This window comes from Uloborus diversus, chromosome 9 (genome assembly GCF_026930045.1).
Source record: "Uloborus diversus isolate 005 chromosome 9, Udiv.v.3.1, whole genome shotgun sequence".
NCBI lineage: Eukaryota > Metazoa > Arthropoda > Arachnida > Araneae > Uloboridae > Uloborus > Uloborus diversus.
This window is the reverse complement of record NC_072739.1, coordinates 129,895,680-129,919,268: the sequence shown is the minus strand read 5'-3', so window position 1 is coordinate 129,919,268 and position 23,589 is coordinate 129,895,680. Positions and strand designations below refer to the sequence as shown.

General features: G+C 34.3%; 1 protein-coding gene across 4 annotated transcripts in view; it reads left to right on the top strand.

Moving 5' to 3' along the window:
- Positions 1-23,589, top strand: part of LOC129229302 (nuclear protein MDM1-like) — a 131,202-nt gene that overhangs the window by 43,338 nt on the left and 64,275 nt on the right. For all 4 annotated transcript variants that reach the window (XM_054863581.1, XM_054863582.1, XM_054863583.1 and 1 more), the window contains exons 2-3: positions 20,411-20,547; positions 22,805-22,876. In XM_054863581.1, the coding sequence (XP_054719556.1) occupies positions 20,411-20,547; positions 22,805-22,876 (209 nt within the window). The remainder of the gene's footprint in view (positions 1-20,410; positions 20,548-22,804; positions 22,877-23,589) is intronic.

Here is a 23,589-nt window from a genome sequence, read left to right as displayed (position 1 = left end):
AGACCAACTAAGTTTTTCTAAAATTACATGGAAAAAAAAAATCCAAGTAGCTCTTTTTTAATTTTTCAATTGTCATTATTTTTCAGTCTTTTGCATTTCAAAATAGTCCAAAAAGCATATTTCAACAAAAACTTCATTTACTACCTAATTTGCTTGATTACTTAAGATTTATTGAGATGGATTATCTACTATTAAAGCGATGCATAATGTATAAATCTTAACACTAGAAGGAGGAACACACACAAGAGGAAGCAAAAAACTAAAGAAGTTCAAGAGGTAAGTAGGCACAAAAGTAGGCACAAAATTGCGCTTATACCTGCACACTTTTGGTACCACAGACGATGCAGTCAGAGTAAGAAAAAATATATATAAGATAATGAAAACAGAAAGTATCCATGTAACTCTGCTCTTATAAAGAAAAAAAAAATGCCAAATTTTCACCCTTTCAAAGAACTTTTTGATCCCAATATAATGAAAGAAGTCTCATGCATGAATGGTGGAAGTATCAATAAACATTGATTTTTATGACAGTCTTCACTATGAAAATATGTTAAAAGAGTATTTTCATTTAAGTTTGTACTGAGGCTTATAACTGAAATGAGTATTTTTTCTTTGATAAAAAAATTCTATTCCTAAATGCGGAGAAATAATGTACACAATGGAAAACATAATGATTTTCTTAAAACCTACTTGTCTTGTTTCTATAAGTGTTGTCACTGATACATTTGGGAAATAAATTACATGATTTCTAACTTTTTTAAAAAATATTTAAACAAAATATGCATTGATCTTTTGACTTTTAAAGTTGTGTAATGTGTACATCAGACTTAGCATTCATTTGTAGACACTGCAAAATACTTTCCATGTTTTGGAATGCGTGGTTTTAATTTTACTTTTACTTTTTTTTTAAATGTATTGTAGATAGCTATGATTATCAAGAAATTAATTTGCAAGAATTTATTTTTGGTTATTTGTAATTAATAATGTCTGATCTATCACAGTAAATTATTTCTTTGATTATTTATACCAAGACCCATTTATGTATTGTATTTTTTATAGTAGTTAAAGATTTTCAAACAATATTCACCTATAGAAATCTTTGGGTATGAAAAAATTAAATTCAATGATTTTACTGTTAATTATTTAATCAATTACGAAGAAATTAGGTACAAATATGAATATTAAACATTTCTAACAATTAATTCATAGAATGTTCATGATTTTTCTGAAATAAAATTGTTTATCTTACAAATAGTGTTTAAACTAAATAAACCTAGTTTAAATATAAATAAAACGTTTTTTTTTCCTTTTTTTTTTCCAAAAAAAAAAATCGGTTAACCGGTTTATATACCAACCCTTTTCTTAACGGTAGGAAATACTAATACTTACAAAACCCATTTAAAATGAGTTATTGAACTGGTTAAAAGTTATCCTGCTATTTCGCAGGGGTGCCCACCTCCTATGAGCAAGGGTGCGGCCCCTCAAATATTGCGAAGACCTCAAGACCCCCCAAAAAGAAGGAAAAGTACCACTCAAAACCCCCCCCCCTAAAAATTTCAATGGCACAGTCTGCGCCATGAACTCCCTCCCCCCTCCATCCAGGTGGGCACCCCTTCATTTCGGGTCACTTTGAATCATGTGAAAAATTTAATGTAAGATAAACTACTAAAGTAAATAAAATTGAATATTGAACTAGAAAAATTCAAATTTTAAACTGCATCCATTTTTATTTCATATCTAGACAAGATTTCGATATTCAATTATCAGGGGTTAAAACAAACAAAGCATAATTACCAAAAAAAATTTATTTGAAATGATACTGTTGCACTTCAGCTTTTTTTTTGCAACGTGAGAACCAGCGGAATTGTAACAGTTGTCATACTGTGGGATAACAAATACGCTTGTGTGAAAAATTGTATGTAATCTTTCCAGAACAGTACACCATTCGACGTTCTACGTTCTCTTCAGGGTTGGCAAGTTTCTGCCGAGGCGGTTAAAACCACTGGTATAAACCGGTTAAAACCGGCATGGCAAAAACCACTTTCTGCCACTTTGCGGCAGAAACTGGCAAAAACTCACAAAATGAAAAATTAATTCTTGATATACAACAGAAAATGCATGGAAAAAAATAATTAATTGTTAACCAAAGCATTGTAATTTTATTATAGAATTATCACAATTTAAAATCAAATGTTACATTGTTTGGACCCTGCAATTTCCTCTTAGAAAAGGTGGTTTCAAAAATCTAAACATGTTCTCAATTTATTACGCACAAATGAGAAATTTTAGAATATTCTTGAAACAGAAGAGCTAGCAGACAATGCATCAAGGAGCAAGCAATGTTCGTGAAACTTTCATCTATTGTATAACTGGTACACCATGTAGTAACTGGGATTGTGGAAAAAATTTGACTGGAAAAATAAGTTTTGAGAAATGGGGTCAGTTTGTTTTGCAAAGCTGTGATATTAAGTACAAAGTTTAGGCAAGTAAAATTCTGGCACTTTCTTCTTGAAGCACATGACATGATAATTTCAGTCACAAACAATTTAGAGGAAGCATATAAATGAGCAAATTACAATCAGTAATGCCTGTTTAATTCTGTATGTCACTCCTCTTTCCTAAGCACCCCCGTATGATTTTTCATCCTTTGTTAAATTAATCCAAATACTACATTCCTCTGCAATTGGAAAGTTCCCTTTCTGAACTAAATCAAGGGCACTAGCATGGGATTTTATTCTTTAAAATGATGAAATGATGTTTAATTTTTTTAGTTTACCTAAACAAATATCACTTACTAATTACTTGAGTTATTAAAGACATTTTTAAGTTTTTGCCAGTTTCTGCCGGTTTTTACCGGTTATAACCAGTTTCTGCCACTGGCACGGCAAAAACTAGTTTCTGCCGGCAGAAAGCCAACCCTAGTTCTCTTTTAAATCAGTACTAAAAGATGTTAACACAGTGGCGTTGCTACGGGGCGGTTGCCTCTGTTGTCACCTGTCTGGGGTGTGAAATCCAAAGTGGAATTGTAAATTAAAAAAATATTAAATATTTAAATTCAAACTTCCCTCTTTTTAGAATCATATTTACTCGATCAAACGCAGTTCCATCACCACGGGAGGGGAGGGGGGCGCTTATGTTGGAAGACACCCTCTTGAGGGAGCTGACAAAATGGGATTCCAGAATTTCATGTTTAAATTTTAGTTCCTACACAACAAATTACCGCCCGGGTGTCATGTCACCCATGCTAGGTACGCCACGGGTTAAAAATTAACCCACATGATCAGGGTCTGACCAATATAGCCGGTTGCCTAGGTGACGGAAATAAAACCTTGTTGGCTAATTATTTCAGAACATGATTCTTTAAGAAGCCTTGTTGCATTTAATTTCTCTATAAACTCTGAGAAACTATTTGTCTGGCGCCTAAAAAATTTTCCAGGCTATAAGATTTTTCAATTTTTATTGACCTGCACATGATTCAGTTTTCACAAATGACTGCATCTCTGTGCGTTAGCAAGAATAAATTGAAGATTCAATGATGAAAAATGACGAAGTTGAAAAATGCAATTTTATCGGATGTTATCACATATTTCTATGCTCTCAGTACAACTGCAAAAAATTTTTTTTGAAGTCCGGCTGATAAAAGAAGGGGGGGGGGGAGGAGTTATTTCGTTGTTTAAAACGTTAACTTAAATTAGTTTAGTTCCTAAGAGGAGGAAATAATAAAATTTCGTTCTTAAAGAAGGAAAATGGCAAACTAATGCAAGAAAAGCTAACGAAAATGAAATTTATTTCTTAAAAGGGAGGAGAAGAAAATTAGAATTCGAAAATTAAATAAGGCAAGGCGCAGAATGAAACGATAATAAATTTATTTAATTAATGGAAAACGGAAGGAGGAATTTGTTGCCTTTACTTAGTTATTCTCAGAAAATAAATTTAGTCCATGGAGATGGTACGTAGAGAGTGCTGATTTAATGATTTAATGAAAGAGCTTCAGTCAACAGTATGAGGATAGAATTTTTCACGCGTCCTCTGATGAAAGTGGGAGGACGTGTTTTTGAACTTTTAGAGACATAAGGGAAGCCCACATAACAAAAACTAAAAGCTTTGTTAATAACTTTTATGAAGCGTCAATTAAAGTCAGTTCTAGGAAAGAAAATATTTGTACATCAATATAAACATTAATGTAATTTGAATGTATTGGTTACTTGAAGTTGCTCTAATGTAGGTCAATAATATTATTTTGCAGTGAGACGTTGTTTTATTCATTAGATTCAGTGGCGTAACGAAAATGGTTTTTGAAGGAGAACATGGTTAGTTTAGTCGTTTTCTATGTTCAAAAAAGGAAAGTGCCTGTATTGGGAGGAGGGGCGGGGGTGATAAATCTCCAATTCCCTTTTGAATACTCCACTAATTAGATTAAAGCACTCATAATTTTTCTGGCCTATTTTTTTCCCTTAGTAATTTTTGACAGCAAGTATTTATTTACCCTCCATGCTTTCAAATCGTATGAATTTAATGTGGGCTTTGAGAGCAAATTCTTTTACTTATAACTTAAAACTAAATAATAGCTAAAGAAGGGGAGAGGGTGCTGAAGCACTTCCTAAAAGTCAAAAACATTTTTATTTATGTATTGTGCGTCTTTTATTCTCATAGTTACTAAATTTACATTTAATTTGGAACGGATGCTGCTTGTGGGATGCCCTGTCATAAAGACACAATTTGTGACATTTGAAAAATTTCACCGAGTAAAGTGGTCTGTAGAAAAGATTGCGGGAAAAAATCCCCGCAAAAAAATAAATAATAATAATAATAAAAGATGAATTCAAGATGTCAAAGTTTTTTTTTTTTTTTCCTTACGTTTTGGCTTTGCTTACTACTTACAATTATGAAAGAGACTTTTTAGGCCAAAATATTTAGTTAATAATATATTTGTTAAAATTGCGTTAAGTTTAATATTTTATCACAACAATCACATAACTTTCTTTCGGGATGCCGTTAATTGTGTTCGTTTGAGAGTGAATTGCTCATTGTAATAGAGATTGTTTTGTATGAAATTTCATTTAGTTCATCAGATAGAGCCCGTAACAATTTCCTTTTTTTACTTCCTTTAACCAAAAAGGAAGTATTGTATTCGCGAAAAAATTTTCACTCAAAAATCGGCCTTAATTTCCATTTTTCTCACCCCCGAATGAATGTTGAGTTTTTTTCTCGACCCGACCACACGTGGATATATGCCTAGGAACGTACAGACACCCGAAATATCCATTTTGACGACCCCCGAGTTAATTACAACGAATTTTCTCGTGACGTCCGTATGTACGTATATATGTGCGAATGTGTGTATGTGTGTATGTATCTCGCATAACTCAAAAACGGTATGTCCTAGAAAGTTTAAATTTAGTACGTAGACTCCTAGTGGGGCCTAGTTGTGCACCTTCCCATTTGGTTGCATTCGGATGTTCCTAAGGGGGTCTTTTGCCCCTTTTTGGGGGAAATCATTGTTAATTTCGATGTAAACTCAAGTGGTGTTATAATTTTTCCGACACTTGGTGATATATCGCCAGTCTTTTTGTCGCCAAGTTTTGTCGCAAACTCATATTTCTATGCTCTCAATACAACTGCAAAAAAAAATTTTTTTGGAGTCCGGCTGATAAAAGAAGGGGTTTTTTCCCCTTCTTTTATCAGCCGGACTCCAAAAAAAGTTATTTCGTTGTTTAAATGGTTAACTTAAATTAGTTTAGTTCCTAAGAGGAGGAAATAATAAAATTTCGTTCTTAAAGAAGGAAAATGGCAAACTAATGGAGGAAAAGCTAAGGAAAATGAAATTTATTTCTTAAAAGAGAGGAGAAGAAAATTAGAATTCCAAAATTAAATAAAAGCAAGAGAGGCGCAGAATGAAACGATAATAAATTTATTTAATTAATGGAAAACGGAAGGGGGAATTTGTTGCCTTTACTTAGTTATTCTCAGCAAATAAATTTAGTCCATGGAGATGGTACGCAGAGAGTGCTGATTGAATGATTTAATGAAAGAGCTTCAGTCAACACTATGAGGATGGAATTTTTCACGCGTTCTCTGATGAAAATGGGAGGACTTTTAGGGACATAAGGGAAGCCCACATAACAAAAACTAAAAGATTTGTTAATAACTTTTATGAAGCGTCAATTACAGTCAGTTCTAGGAAAGAAAATATTCGTAGATCAATATAAACATTAATGTAATTGAACGTGTTGATTACTTGAAGTTGCTCTAATGTACTTCAATAATATTATTTTGCAGTGAGACGTTGTTTTATTGATTAGATTGACAGACAAATTTGGCGTTTTTTTAATTTTTTTATTTGGTTTTAATTTGGCCACTGATGGTGATATTTAGAGAGTAAACAATAAATCACATTAAAATTGCCAATAATGGGGAAATGACATTAAATTGGAGAAAAAGGAAGTCATGTGATGCACACATCAGCTCGTTTTAAGTACTTTCCATCAACAGCTATATGGATGTTATGAGGCAGTGAGAAACAAAGGGGTGGAACTGGACATTTTTAAGCTTTAAGTTTTGAGTGAAACTTGTGCAAAGTTAAAAACCTGGGTAGGCTCTTTTCAAATTTTTTTTCTAAATCGTGCTATACAGCAGCACCCAGCAGAGTTGCTGTTAGCGATGACCCACGAGCTTTAAAACAGATAACGGTTTCTCCTATAATTTGTTGCAGTAAAACCTCGTTTATCCGGATTAACTAGGACCAAAGGCAAACTGTATAAAAGAAAATCTGCATAATCTGGGAAATAAGCAAAACAGAATCTTAAAAAAGCAGACTTATCTTTTATTACAGCAAAAAACAATGATTTGTAACAGAACTACATTTTGCCGTTTCTCTCAAATATTTTATCATTTACTAGTGGTACCCGCACGGCTTTGCCCGTAATAGAAAAATTCAAAGGTCTTTTGGTTCGCCTGTATATTTACAAATAATGTATGATGAATTTTCTCGCCAATTGGCTTCTGCCCATGTTACGGTTCCACGTTATGATAATTTCGTAATTTACTCGTCCATCTTATGATATTTTTGTTCTTAAAATTGGAATAGAAATAGAACCACATCGAATTTTTGAAATATCGCTTCAAGGTGCACACCCGCATGCTACAAACTAATTCTGTGCCAAATTTCATGAAAATCGGCCGAACGCTCTAGGCGCTATGCGCGTCACTGCGATCCTGACAGAGAGAGATCCTGACAGACAGGGATCCGGACAGAGAGACTTTCAGCTTTATTATTAGTAAAGATAGTTTAGCTGCCGTGGCGTCAGACTGACGCTTAAAGTACGCCATATTGTTTATTGAATTAGTATTAAACTTTATTCTACGTTTAATCCTAAAAAAAACTGAAAGTATGGCTTATTTATAGTTCTTTTCTTGCAATCATAATTCGAAACTATTAATTAAGTAAATATGATTTTTTTCTCTGGAAATTTAATCCGGATAAACGAAATAGTACTGTGTCTCTAAACTTTTAGATTTACCACTTAAACCTCTTTGCTTCACATGAAAGGGGTTTTACCTTTTTATAATTAATATTGGTCATTTATTTGCCTTTTTTTCGCCTAGAGACACTGACAAGACGTTACTTCTGAACAAATAAGGATAATCATAATGCACTCTGCTAATTATTTTCGGTGGTTAGGCGCAATATTTAGAGGTATTTTGTTTAGAAATACCAAAGTATTTGTTAATTATATTTCTTATATTTCCCCTCTTCAGAATACAAAGTTATTTTTTATGTTCAGGAATCAGAGAGGAATTTAATGATTAAAAAGTGACAGAGTTAATTTTATTTTCGCAACAAAACCTTTCTTAACTCTTTCTGACGTTTTGCATATTAGTTTTATCCAAACTAAACCTAGCAAATGCATTTCTTGTTAATTCGATTGTAGTATGATTAATCTAGAAAGAAAGAGCAATTGTTTCAAGTTAACCAGTAGAATTTTACCATTTTTTTTACTTTATTAAAAAAAGAACACCAATTCTTCTTGAAGTGGTTTGACAAAAAAGCCACCAACGCTAGCTTCGAAGACCATTTCTGTAAAACCCTTAAGAGTAATGCCTGCTCTCTGTAAGTAGTTTTGTTCCATCGATCGTTTTAAGAAGTCCACCGAAAAAACCAATAACTTGTGTCTTGGAGTCGTTAAAAGGATGTTTTGGAAGTTTAACTCAAGTGCATTAACTGTAATGAAATTTGCAGAGGGAATGGATAAATTGGAATGATGACGCAACGAGTTACTATCCAGAAATGCTTAGAACGACAAAAACAAAAGTAGGGGAGAGCAAGGCAATAAAATACCTAGTGCTGTTAGAGATAAAAGATATTTTTTTTTCTGAATTTTTATACAAAGCTCGAGTTTTCTTTATATCTTCTTGATGAGAAAAAAAAGAAAAGGCAATTTCAAAACGTTCTAGTTATTGGTTTAAAAAAAATTCCATTGTTTATTATTTTCATTAGGGTATCGGAGATCTAGCTCCCCCCCCCCTCCCCCCGCTCGCTATCACTCATCAACCCTCAAGAAATACGGGTAGTTCTCGGGGGATTTAAGGGAAATCTTGATTATGTTGTCAGTTTTACACAAAAGTCAATGATATTTTTTTTAACGAAGTACAGTTCCATAAAAAACAGTTAACTAGTATTCATAAAAGTTTTAGGAAATTTGTTTTCGTTTAATTGACTACATCATTGTTGAGAGTAACAGTGGTGGCCAATGGGAGGGGGGAGATAGGGGTCCTAACCCCCCCTCTCGTGATGGAACAACAATTTATATTTGAACAGACATGCAAGGGCCTAAAATTGCGCTTTTCGGCCTTTAATTTTGAAAAATTTCATATGAGATACCCTCCACCATGAAAAACCTCTCGCTGCGCCACTGGAGAGTAGGGGAGAGTGTTGTACCTTGGGACACTTTTAATGTTTTAATTTTAAGGTCAATTATTTGAATCAAATTTAAAATCTAAAAGTCACATTAAGATACCCCAATATACTTCTATGCAATATATTTCCTAAAATTTAGACAGTTTGAAATTAAAATATTGCCAACCATTTAAAGTGAAAGTTCCAAGCTGTACCAAGGAACAACATCCTATTGTACCTTGGGACACAACCTGTTGTACTGTGGTAAAGTCTTTATGATTCATTCTTGAACCAATTTTGCACCAGAAAACAAAAAACGTATTTTGTTCATGGTAGTGAATTAAATCATGAATAATTAATTATGAATAATGAATTATGAATTATTATCTAACATTAAATGTGTGTTTAAAAGACTACATAAGATTAGAACATTGTTCCACGTTCCTAAACATATCCTCATTATTAAGAACCATGCATATGTTGTACTTCGGAACTTGTCCTAAGATACAAAACGTTTGACTGTCCCAAGGTACAATCACCACGTGGTTTAAGAAAAACCAAAATAATGGTCAATCTAGTTGCACTATCATTACTTTCTCATAAGCAAAATATTTAAAGTACCTCTCTTTTATAGCAAAATAAAATTCAGTTGATTAAATTTACAAATACAAAGACAGAAAATGAAAAAAATATTTACTTTGGAGTCATGAAATTTTCTTTCTCTCACAAAATAGTCAATTTCACTCCTTTGATGCTGATTTTTACTATGGCATAATTTAGTGGTGAAGGTTACAATTAGAGATAACAAAAACATGGCTGCTAAAAATAGAGTCTTAGAAATTAGCAGTGTCCCAAGGTACAAACGTCCCATGGTACAACCAGGGCTGTGGAGTTCGAGTCGGAGTCGGACTGATTTTGGAGTAACGGAGTTGGAGTCGGAGTCGTTAGAAAAAATGCCGACTCCGACCTTCTTTTTTTTCTTTCCTTTTCACTGACTCTCCTTACATTTTTTAAAAACTGACTACCAATTGGTTCGATTACATGTATAAAAAGACACTAATGAGAAAATAACTGCCATTATGGCAATCAGATAGCTTGAGAGCTTATGGAACTTTCTGTAGCCGTCCCCTAGTTTGCTTGCTTTTTAAATTAACTAATAGCAACTGTCAGCTAACGGTTCTCTTGCCTAACATTTTTAAGTAATCACTTTCAAATAAAAATAGAAATATAGTGTTTTGTTCGATCTCAGTTATAAAGTAGTAAAAGAAACGTAACAAATTAGTAAGTCGAGGCCCGTACCAAATTTGAAACGTTTAAGAGTGATCGGCAAATTTAAAGAAGTTCTGGCGCGAAAGCAGGAATCCAAAAGATTCGATGAAATACTCTAATGTTTTTTTCTTTATTAAGACTATTTCTATAAGTTTGGTTCTCACTAAAAAGTATTGAACAAAATAAGTGTAAATGATTTCTTGATTACAGCACTCAATAATGGCAGTTAATCATTAAATCTTCATATTAAGGTTAATTCTAAAGCAGCCAATAAAATTTAAATTAAAAATGTAGCGAAGAAGAAATATAGGTATAGTAAAAGCTATTCGTACAAATTTGTATACTGCCGCATTTTGTATGAAATTAGCTCCTGACGTATTATGTGCCCTATTTTCGTTGAAATTTTATTGATGAAATGTAATTTAAAATATATTCGCGAAAATTTTCAGAATTGAAGTATTTATATTTTTTATAAACTCTGAAGTTAACTGTGGGCGTCATTTACCAGATGGGTGTCACCCGGGGCAAACCACCCCCTCTCAAGAATTTGGATTTAGAAAAAAAGCTTTTTTTCTCTCAAGTTACAGCTTTCAAAAATTGAAAGCACACGATTTGATCAATATCTATTTGTTAAACATTAAAGGGGACAAATTACTGATAATCCTTTTCAAATATTTTAAAATGGATTTTAAAGTCATCTCACTATTTAACTCGTTACTATTGGAAAATTTGATTTTTAAATTGAATTTCTAACGTTGTATGTGTCTTGGGTTTACAATAAAAAACAAAATGCGAAATTTTCATAAAAAGGAATTAATACTTATGTCTCTGTTTAGAGGTTTTCCCCCTTCCCCTGAAGGGAGAGAGGGAGATGAAAAAATACAATTTAAATTTTTTTAAAAAAATCCGGAGTCGGAGTCATGGAGAGATTCTATGGGGTCTGGATCCTCCACGAAATAAGTAAGGAAATTCAGAAACGAAAATGTCTGTTCACATATAATTTTTCCTTTCATATCCTCACATAAAAATAGCCAATGAACGAGTAGCGCTCCTGACGCCATCAACAATGAAACTCGCGCCACGGCATGATAATTTGATAATGTGATTTGGCAATGTTTAAAATGCAGGGAAAGGATTTATTTGGAAAAGGCTGAACTGAATCCGGTAACCTAAATGTTTTACTGGTAAGACTGTGTCATTTCAGGGGAATGAAGAAACGAAAAAATGGTCAACTATGAACGCTACCTACTGGAGTTTAGGGTTAATCCACTGGAGTTAGGGTTACCATTTCAACTATCAAAATATCACCAAACAGGCAAAGGCTTCGTTCAAATGTAGAAGCGATTTTCATCCGTCATACCTTGACGGGCGATTTTCTAGTATATAAGAAAACTCTACCGTAATTACATACAAATTTCATTGGACTCACTCCAGAAAGAAATCTTGGCTACGCTACTGACCTTTTGTGGTTGCAAAATCATGTTTCGTTACCTATTCTGAATTTTCCACGAAAATAGCAAATTTCTGTCTCCTAATCCTGTCATTAAGAGAAACCTAGCTGACTGGTTATCAACATCATCCCATGGTGGGGCCTCATCAATCTCTTCCTTTAAGCCGGTGTTACATACTCACCAGCTCACTTGAGTGAAGGGACGCCCCGAATTAAAATTATCAGGAGGGGGTAGATTTTTAGTTTGACGAATTAAACTCCGAATTTTACCGAATCATATTTGAATATATAGCATCATTATTATTTGTGTTCAAAAAACTACAATTTGTCAAAAGTAGAAGGCTATATACCAGCTGAGTGTACATTTACTTTAAAGATTATAACTTCAATTCATGTTACTAAATGGTAAGCAGTGCTTAGGAAAGAAACAAATGTGGCTATTGTCAGATCAGCCCTTTTTATTGCAAAAGCGTTTTCTCTGGCTTAAAGGAAGCATGCACGATTTGTATGTAATCTAAAAGTGAAAAATAAAGTGATTTTCCAGTTCTATTAATATGTGCCAATCACTGGATCACAAGGTGTCATACACTGGGGTATCAGGTGCCAATTACTGGTGATTTTGGTAATTTTTTATACATATATTTTTATAAAATTATCTGTTCAAATATTTTTGCTTTTAATTAAACTAAATAGATGCACAGATGTGCGTTATTTAATACAAAGATATTTGCAAGTGATTTTTTTCTAAGTAATGAAAACAAAGGTAAGTTTAAGGACGAACTCTTAAAGTGCCAATTACTGGGGTCGTTACCCTAGTTGGTGTGAAAAGCACTACAAAAATAAATGTAAGCACGAACGTGCACCTAAATGCATTTTTTATAGACGCAGTGATTAAATTATCATCTTTACTAATAATAAAGCTGAAAGTCTCTCTGTCTGTCATGATTTCTGTCTGTAAGGATGTCTGTGACGTGCATAACGCCTAGACCGTTCAGCCGATTTTCATAAAATTTGGCACAGAATTAGTTTGTAGCATGGCAGTGTGCACCTCGAAGCGATTTTTCAAAAATTCGATTTTGTTCTTTCCTATTCCAATTTTAAGAACATTTTCCCGAGCAAAATTATCATAAGATGGACAAGTAAATTACCAAGTTATCATAACGTAGAATCGCAACATAGGCAAGCCAATTGGCGAGAAATTCATCATACATTATTTGTAAATATACAGGCGAACCACAAGACCTTTTAATTTTCTACTACGGGAAAAGCCGTGCGGGTGCCACTAGTTTGAAAATAAGAATGTACTCTTACCTTCAAGTAAGATGTTGAAGAATTTCATAATGATCATTTGCAAACTGATAATGTGAGGTCACAAAAACAGTTTCCTTCCGACAGTGAGTATAACCTTTTTGGACACTTACAGTGGTTATTGCTGCATGAGGGTTCTGGATGGCAGGTTTTCGATGTGCAGTACAACCTCGTTTATCCGCGCTAACTGTCACCAAAGGCTATACGAATAAACAAAAACCCGGGTAATCCAAGTAAGAAGCAAACCAAATTCTTAAACAAGCAGACTTGTCTTTTATTTCAGCAAAAAACAATGCTTTGTAGCAAAACTACATAGTATCGTTTCTCGCAAATACTTTATCATTTATAGTTGAACTGCAGCGGGGAATGGGGTCGTTTCCAAAATTTTAAAAATATTTTTTTCTGAATGTGCATGCGTAAAAACATAGATTCTGACCATTTTTTAAATAATTTATTTAAGTTTAATATTTAAAAAAAATTACTTAAATCGGTTTTGCTTTCATTGTTTACACTTCTGTCGTGTGACATCACAAATGATGAAATGCCATTCAATGTTGCCATTCACATAACAAAATATTTAATTCGCATCTTTACTCACGTGCATTGGCAACGATAAGGTTGATAGCAAGCGTAGAGCGTAATTTTAATTCGCTGCTTGATTATCATAACGTGGAAATGCGGTAGAAAGATGCGCCATAGTGCATCATTTGTGACGTCATAAAGACCACGCCTTGTTTGAAGAATCAGACATTTTAAAAAATTAATTAAAAAAAACTGTTGGGAAAATAAAAGTATTTTCTGGGTCCATGTTATATTTTTTTGCTCATTCTATCTATTTCAATGACTAAAAGTAGTACTTTTGACAGAAAGAAATCACTCCATTGCTACTAGTTTTTTTTTTTTTATTCGGGAAATTTTAAAAGTAGTGTTTTGTTTTAATATTAATGTCGAAGATGAACGAATTAGATCACAAATATTTTCTACATATGAGACAGTAAAAGCAAAGGGATGTAAGTGTCAAAATTAAAAATTTGGAGATAACCAGTACAAATAGTAGTGGATCCTCTCCTCTCTCTTAGGACAAGAGACAGTACTAACAAAGACCATATACGGTACTAGTAGCCCCGGTAGGTGCTGCTTTACAGCTTGGTTTAGAAAAAAGAATCAATGGACGTTATCTGTAAACGCGTTTTACTCAAAACTTGAAAATGCCCACTTGCATCCCTTTGCTTCTCGCTGCCTCATATAGCTGGTGTTCTGCATTTTTTCTAAAAACCTAAGTCGACGACGTAGAACTTAGATGTGTTTGTAAGATTTACAAATCTGGTTAATTAGTAATTCAAAAACCTAAAAAAAATTGAGTTTTATTTACTTTAAAATGAATTATGCTCCAGAATCCTTTCCGTCTTTATTTTTCTTTAAGTCACGTATTTTTACCTTTTTTCCGTTAAAAAGCTAGCCTTTCTGCTGCGAATCGAAAATGAAAGGGCGTTAAAACCACGTTACTTAATCTAACGATCAAAAAGACCCAACCCTAGTTTCTTTCACTGGGTTCATTTATAATGAAAACATATTACATATGAGGTAAAAAAATAGTTTTGGACGTATTCCAGAATTTGGCTTCACTAACTAAAATCACCTGAATGTCAAATACCCGTAATCCATTTTACCTAAAGAAATGTTTTAAAGGAAAAAGTTTGAGGACATATATGTTACAAATAAGACTATCCTCTTTGATGAACTTTTGAAAAGATTGGGATTGTTTCCATCAGTCAAAATTACTACTTTTATACACTGAAGTCGATAAAATAAGTAAAAAAATAACATAGAGCGAAAGAAAAACTTTTACTTTCAAAACGGTTAATTTTTAATTAATGTTTTAAAATGTCCGATTTTTTAAATAAGGCGTGGTCTTTATAACGTCACAAGTGATGAACTTTGGCGGGCTAAATGTTGACACTTGCAGTCTACCTTGTTTCCACGATATGATAATCAAGAACCGAATTAAATACTGCGCTCTCGCATGTTATCAACCATATCGTTGCCAGTACATGTGAGTAGAGAAACGAATTAAATATTGCGCTCTGCGCTAATGGCATCAGTGAATGGCATTTCATCACTTGTGATGTCATGTGCAGAAGCATAAAAAATAAAATTCAATCTGCGCACCGATTAAAATAATTGTTGAAAAATATTAAACTTTGTCAAATTATTTTAAAAATGGTCAAATCGTTTGTTTTTAAGCATCTTCTTTCAGAAAAAAAAAATGCTTTTAAAATTTCGGAAACGACTCCATTCGAAATATGTTGAAAAATATATTTTAAAGCAGGGAAGCTTTTTATGAACAGATAAGGGACTGTCTATAAATGATTTCACTTTTTCCTTTCAACTTTTTTGACCCTCCCTCTCCGATTTGTCACAAAGTGCCACACTTCACCATACCCTCCTCCCCCCTCTTTGTCACATGTCACGCTATTTGTTATTAACCTATTCTTATAAAAATTGCGTTATGTCCCATTCTTGCCACAAACAAGACCCCATCCTTGTTACAAACTGTCATAATTTTAAAAACAAGCCTCACCCCCTCAAACCGTGACATCATTTGTGGATAGCCCCTAACAGCAATTCTGAATTATTAAATGATGCAGCGAGACTTGAGCACAATATTGTGGGATCCGATAGGTTCTGATCTTGACACAAAAAGGCTCTGTCTTTGTCACTCAACGAATGATTCCAATTAACACTCATAAGGAAATTTTAATTGATGTCAGAACTTATATACAAAAAATATTTTCAATTACGAAATTATAGATCAACTTCTACATTATAAGCCACGGCATTTTATAGCGAAACTATTCGGGCGGCTTTCCTGCGCGTCCCTTCTCATTATCGTTCACTCTCTTCTTCTTCGCTCGTCGCGCCGAGTCAAGGGATATGTTGATTCCCGTGTGGCGCTGGCTGCTGCAGCTCTCTCAAGGCAATCCGTTATGGAGCCCCCTGTCTGGGGCTCCTACAATATTGTTAATTTTCCTTTTATAAAAGAGAGTGTAGAACTTAATAGACTTATTTTGTAATCTTGCCGTGAGAGTGCAGCGCTAAGCCTTTAAGCTTTTTTTATTTTAAAAATCAAATAGACTGAAAAATTTAAGTGGCTTAACGATAACCGGAATGAGCGAAAACTATGCTGAAAGGGCCGTGGTGACCTGATCGGTAAGGCATTGATTGGTCTTGGGGCCGGAGGGTCTCGGGTTCGATCCTCGCTAGTCGAAGATCCACCGTCGTCATTAATGGTGACTTGCCGACGTTAAATATGGTCGTGGTCACAATGTGCTCCAAGTGAAACGATACCTCTGAGGGTGCCAGACCAGAAAGTTATTCGGCTCCTGGCCTGGTTCTAAATTCTCGAACTGTCTATAGATGGCACCACCATCTATTGTATTGTCTTCTGAAGGCAAGGCGCCTGGCACGCAGTCCTTCATAGTTTGAGGGCAAGAGGTCCCTTTGATAGTTGATAGTTGAACTATGCTGAATGAATGTATCGGTCCTTAATCAAGCTTGTTTATGGATAATACTCTTAATAATAACATTAATTAACATTCTATAATAATTTTTCTCTAAAGCATGCATAAGGAGCAAATAAAACTTTGTTGCAAACGTTGAACTGCTAAGTTCATTAAATTTCTACAGGAGTTCACAAGTTTCCACCCTTGAATTCCTGTAGATTAGAGGTTGTAGCGCTGCCTAATCAGAGCGTATAACTACAGTACTTTTATTTACAAAGAATTAGTCTTTAGTTTCCGCTACCGAAATGTGTTATTGTAAATTTCCGATTCTACACGTATGAGTGACCAATGACCGACAAAAATTGCAAAATCTGAGGACCCTGGAAGCAAATCTCGGTGCCCGACAAATTATTTCTCAGAGTTTACTGAAAAAAATGTGTAACATGTTCTGATACATTCTTGCTTTGAAAGAATTAGTAGCCAAGGTTTTTCATTTTATTTATCCGGGCGACTCGGTGCCGTTTATTTGTTACACACTTGTAATAATAATTCTAAAAGAAAAAGTTTATTTCTGGTTTTAAATGTATTACTCTCAATCCAATAACCTATTTATGCTTAGAATAAATTTATCCGCTGCTTGCTTTTTAAATACTATAAAAGCACTTATTTTCGCGAAAATGGAGATGTCATTAATTTCACGATCTGAAAATAAAACGTTTATTAATCAGTCGCCAAATAATTGGAAAAACAACTTCAGGAATACTTCTAAATGTATGAAAATAGTTGAAATACAGTTTTTTACTGCAGAATATTTATATGTCAAATCATATTTTGAAGCAATTAGGTAGATTTAAAAAATACTGAATGCACGCAATGTTCCTTTACACGTTATCCGGGTATGGATTAGGATCGGACAATCAGGGTTCTGTTGGCTTGACCTTGATCTCCATCGGATAACTAGACCATAGACCGAACCGGTTCCCATGTCTATGAACTAGACAGTTCAGTTTATTAGATTTCGGATAATCGTAGCTGTACTATATTGTTGCTAACATGTAGTTAAAGATGGGAGGTCACTGTGACCTTCTTAAAATATGCTTATTCGGCAAATTTTGTCTGACGATTCAGAAAAATCATTATTATTCGGCAAATTGAGAATTTCCACCCTCCCAAAAGTTAAAGCCCCTGCACTTAAATATATTTGTACTAGATATATTAGATTTTTTGCTTTGAGTAACAAATTTACATCCCAGCTTATTTTGGTTTTTGTGAAGGTTGTTTAGTTTGTGTGGAAAAAAGAATGATAACGTCACTTGGTATGATCTATTACATTTCCAACACGGGACTTGACAGCAACTTTTCCGAAATTAATTTAAGAAAATTCCTCTCCTTTAATACTAATTTAAGAAAAACTCAATAATAATTTTTTTGAGAGCAATTGGAAAGTAATTTGTTTCTAATTTACTACATTGTCCTTTCTTTTAGCGAAAAAGAAGAAAGAAAAAAAAACATTTTAATTCTCTTCCACGCTTGATTAATCTTTTTTTCCCTTTCTTTTATTTATGAAAAAGCTTTTTTTTTGGATCTCAGCCATATGAGAAATTGATGGTATTGATTTGAAGCATATTTCACGGCATTCCTTTGTTCACCTCCAAAGAAAATTAGAAATAAATTGTTGGAATTTTCTTCAGTTACTTGCAGTGGTTCTTCGATTCATTTTTTAAATACAACAACTATTTAATGCAATTCTCGTTTGTAATTTTCTTTGTACACTTTATGTTCCAATAAAGCGTAATTGTAGCAATATTCTTTTGAATTTTACGTTTATTTTTTAAAGGATGTAAGTAAATATACAGAGAAAACTGCAGAGAAGAAAATTTAGAATTATTTCTCTTGAAGAGCAAGTACTTTCAGAATAAAGTACAGTTAAATCCCGTTACAACGATTTTCAAGGGACAGAAAATTTTGTTCGTTATAACGGGAATTCCGTTTTTAAGCAATGTAATGGCTGTTTAATCGGGACCATAAATGTAGTTCATTAAAACGGATATTTCGTTGAACTGGTACTCGTTGTAACGGAATTTCACTGTATTTTAATAGGGATGACAATTTAGCATTTATTAAAAGTTCTAGATTGTTCTGTCCCAAATCTGTACTTCCGCAGAGTCATCATACACACTAGAGCGCGTGTTCCTGTATCTGCAATTTAAAAACCGGCTGTTAATGAGAGGAAAATAATGATGAAGTACGAGAGGGGGGGGGGTCTATATTTGGCTTCTTACTTGCCACGTCACGTTGAAATTAAATGGCTTTTCAAACTAAGATTGCGTACTTGGTTGAAAAATATACCGATGGTTTTGCTAAATGGCAGTAGTCAAATCCGCTTTATGTGGGTAGCCAAAAATAAATAAATAAACAAATCTTTCGTGCTCTTTAGAGTTACTTCATGGAAATTTTCATCATTGGCAGGGTAAAGTTTACTAAAAAATTATTTGGTTAATTTTTCTGTTGACAATGACAAGATTTTATTACAGTGGATTTTTAATTAAAAGTACTATTTTTTTTTTTTTTTTTTTTTTTTTTTGTCTTGCTCTTATGCTCTGATTATGATCTTGGGAATGATTCTTTTTCTTTTGAAAATACTTCTAAGTTCACGGTTAAAAAGTAATGTATAAAAAAATACCGCATCTTTGAAACGTTCAAGTGAACTTCATATTTATATTTTTTCAATAATAAAAGCTGAATTAAATGTAGTGTGAAAGCATGCAATCATTTCTTAAAAGACTGCGCATATGTATCCGTCGCATTTTTGTTTCAAGCGGCTATGACCTCACAAATTGCGGTCCAATGAGCACTGCTTCATTCTTGACCGAGACACGTCAACTTTGCTGTGAGAACTCACGTTACAATCAACCATCGAAATAAGAAGAAAAGATAAGTGTAATAAGCATGCGGTTGAAAGGTCATTACGGCATCTGATCCGAGAGCATTTTAAAGGCAACAAAAACAAGGTCAAAGTAAAAAAAAAAAAAGACGTAAAAATTCTTTGTTCCGACTATTTATTTACTTCCCTATGTAAACAAGAGACTATTTACTTTACATTTCGAATTATTTTCATTCCAATGACTTTGTTTTGAAGATACTCGTATGTGTCTTTTATTCATAAGAGTGAGTCCGGATATTGTTCAGATTGTACACTGCTGTATCATTCTACTGATCATCGCAAAAAATTTAGATAAAAAATACAGTTCTCTAACCAATCTAGTTATATGACCGCATTAGAGAACTAGCCCTTTCAGACGGAATTTTGAAATACTTAACCAAAAGTGTTTTTATTTGGTAGACAGTGTACTATGGTAAAGAGTATCTGATAGAAAAAATTTAAAGTTTATAGGTGAGAAATTAAAAGAGTTATGACACGTCCAAAAATCCGGACGTATGTTATTGAAATACATATTTCAGATAATAAAACGATGAAACATCAAACAAACTTCTTTGTAAAATATTCTCTAAACAATAATAAAGCATAATATAAGCATTTGAAATGATTAATATAGATTATATATTTTTAAAAAAAAATCAGAAAAAAACTCGCTTTTGCGACGAGAATCCGTGGTTGGGAAAATGAGCCAATCCCATTCTCTCTCCCAACCCCTATTTCTTTATGTTGTCAGTCCCAAAATGAAAAATTCTTGTACAGATAATAATAAGCAGACTGTAATTAGTAGTAGAGTCAAATATAAAAAAATCGAGTAATTTATTCAATTAATAAAGGATTGGCAGCTGTTTCAAGTTCATGTCCGGTATACCGGACGCCACGTCTGAAAGGGCTAGACTCTAGTGTTCAATTCTAGAACATTAGAGTCTAGTTTTTTAACTTTCCTAAGAACTAGAAACAGTTAAATGGGTTGAAAATTGTACAACCCGCTAACCAATCTAGTTATATGACCGTACTCATTTCAGCATGATATTTTCTTTCTGCAGCTTCTCCGGAGCCCTCCCTGCCTCGCAAGAAGAAATGTCACCTGCTCCTCGACAAAGACGATGGGGCGGATTCTTCAGATCATTCCCTGGAGCACTTGCCTCAGCAAGACTCCATTTCGGAACACTCCAGAAGCAGGGTAAGAATAATATCTTTTCAAAATATAGTTGATTTTTATGTGGCTTTCTCAATGTTCCACTGTACTGGATGTCTTGTCCCGAGGCATGTGTTATTAACATACAAAACAACAGGGAGAGGGGAAGTCACACCCAAGGCACCGGTGGGAATCGAACCCACGAACTCCGGTATACAAGGCAAAGCTTCTACCCCAGAGCCACGGAGGCCCAAATTGTCAGAAAAAAAAGTACGGTCAAAGTTAAAAGTTTCCAAAATTGTATCCTGTATTTAAACTTTCTTTTAAACTAAACTTTAAGAAAGTAAATGAGCACAGTCTCCCCCCCCCCCCCATCGTGTGATCTTACATTGAAATGAAAGTACTGCAATGCTTTGTTAATAAACTTCTCTCCAAGTGTTTAAAGATATCACTAAGATCTTTGCTGTGAAGTGCCTTCTGGGGTCGACAACTTAATTTCGCGAAAAACGTTTTCGAGTTAAATCAACCTGAAGCACTGGAGCTAGAAACAAGCTTAATGTTGAAAGATGATTTGACCAAGCTGTAGGCAAACTGTGATGAACTTTGTAAAAACAAAATCCCACAATTTTCACTAATCGATTTCAACGACTTATTTTAATTTTACGCCTGATTAGTGAAAACTTTGTAATTAAAGCAATAACGTTAATTCTCTTGTGTTTTAGTTGAACGTGTTCCATCGCAAGATACGTGTGAACGACGCCTTCGGCATCTCAAACGTGGTGAATTTGTCAGAAAGACGATGCTCTGTGTTTGGTGGGATCAGAGGGGCGTGATCTATTATGAGCTGATAAATTCTGAGGAAACGGTTAATACTAAGCGTTACCAACAGCAGTAGACCGGTTTGAGCCGTTGAATCAAAATACGGGACGTTACATTATCAACGTCCCGTATTTTGAAAAAACACTGAGGTGTTTTGTGGAAAGGAATACAATAACCGAGATCGTTAGCGGCGTATGTGCCATTTGCAATAGTAGTCGCAATGACGTGGTGTGGTGAGCATCTTCGTGTGTTTTGAAGTTCGTAATAATCGTTCTTTACTTCTCAGCAACCATTTTGCTTCGGTTCCAACTTGGCCAACATGATCCTATTATGCTAGAAAAACTAGTTACTTTGCAAAGATCATCATGCAGGGTTCTTTGCACTCAATTCAAGAAAACTAAATCTGGATCATATCGATTGCTTCGAAGGTTATGATGAACGTGTTCCATCGCAAGATACGTGTGAACGACGTCTTCGGCATTTCAAACGTGGTGAATTTGTCAGAAAGACGATGCTTTGTGTTTGGTGGGATCAGAGGGGTGTGATCTATTATGAGCTGTTAAAACCTGAGGAAATGGTTAATACTAAGCGTTACCTACAGCAATAGACCGGTTTGAGCCGTTGGTTGCTTAAAAATACCGAAATAAGAGGCTGCACAAAGTCATCTTTCTTCATGCTCAATGCTGCATCCCATACAGCAAAACGGATTAGCGATAGGTTGGAAGCACTCAGTTAGAAAGTTCTACCCATTAAGAAGAGATAAAATTGAGGGAGTGAAGACTTTCATTCGTGGAACAAAGATCCCAAGTCACATGATAGATTTTAAAGGAAAGCATTAATAGAAATCAGGTTTCTTTCGCTAGTGTCAAGCAAAACGTGTGAACGATTCGTCGTTCTTGAGTCACGTGACTTGGGATGGGTCTTTGCTTTTGCTAAGCAAATAATTGATTGGACTTGCTCCCTCCATTTTCTAATTCCTGCTCTAAGGTTCTACACCATGTGGCTTACTCACCGGACTTGGCTCTTTCTGATTACAACTTATTTGCGCCAATCACTTGCTGAGCAGCAAAGCTATGGTTTGTAAAATTTGTGAAAATTTTGGCTCGGCGAACGGTTCGTTGCAAAAGAGGAAGATATTTACTAGCGTGTTATTCACAAATTTCTCGAGAGATGTAGGAAATGTATAACAGGCCGTGGAGTATGTATTTTTATAAAGCACTTTTTATCATTCATCCAACTTGAACACACTTTTTTAGAAAAAAAAAACCTCGTACTTCATTTCATATTCATACTTCATTTCTGAACTTTATACTCGTACTTGTAACCTGTTAGACTTTTTGAGAATGATAAAGTAAGCCTTTTATTCCGTCTCAAAGGTTAATTAATTATTGCTGATTGTAGTAATAGCTGTTATTTAAAAGCAATTAAAGGTAGAAAATAATTTGAATAATTCTTAACTAATTTCTTTTACTTCGTTTTTTAGGTTCCAGACGAAGGAGATTCTTCGCTGAAGTCGACCGATGCCGACTCTAGGAAAACTGATGAGAGGCAACCCGTAAGTGAGATATTTTGTATTATGAGACTACGAACCATTGAACTTTTGAAAACTTCGTGTGCCGTTATTTAATTTCAAAATACAGTACACGTTTGCTTCTTGATTTTTTTTTTTGTATCATAAAATGCTTAGGAGCGGGGGGGGGGGGGGGAGAGTCTAAACAGTGGCGCTGATTTAAGGGCGTTCACTGGGGGGGGGGAGAAGGGATACCTGTTGACCCGGCCCGAGCCTGAAGGGGGAGATTTTTAAAATGAGGGATGAAATATATGAAGGGACGTAGACGTAAACAATATGGAAGGGGGCCGTAAAAGTCATTTGTGATGGGCCCCAAAATTTCTGCGCACGACCCTGCGATGATTTACTATGTCGCAATAGGCCAGTTTGAATAAATATTATAGCTTTAAGACACATTTATTACCACGCTCAGTTTATACTTTCACTAAAATGTTAGATTATTTTTAGATTACCCTGTGCATTTGCAGTCTTCGGTGGGTGTTTTGTGCGACAGTTGATAAGCATAGAAAAATTCATTTGCACGCTTGTAAATTTAATAAATTGTTCTTGTGAAAAAATATGTATTTACTATAAAACAATTCATAGTTCCAACGAAAACGAAGGGATCAATATTTTTCGTAACATTTTAACTCCTCTAAAGTATGATACTGAAAAGAAAAAAAAAAACACCACTCATGCGTAACTTATTGATTGAATTT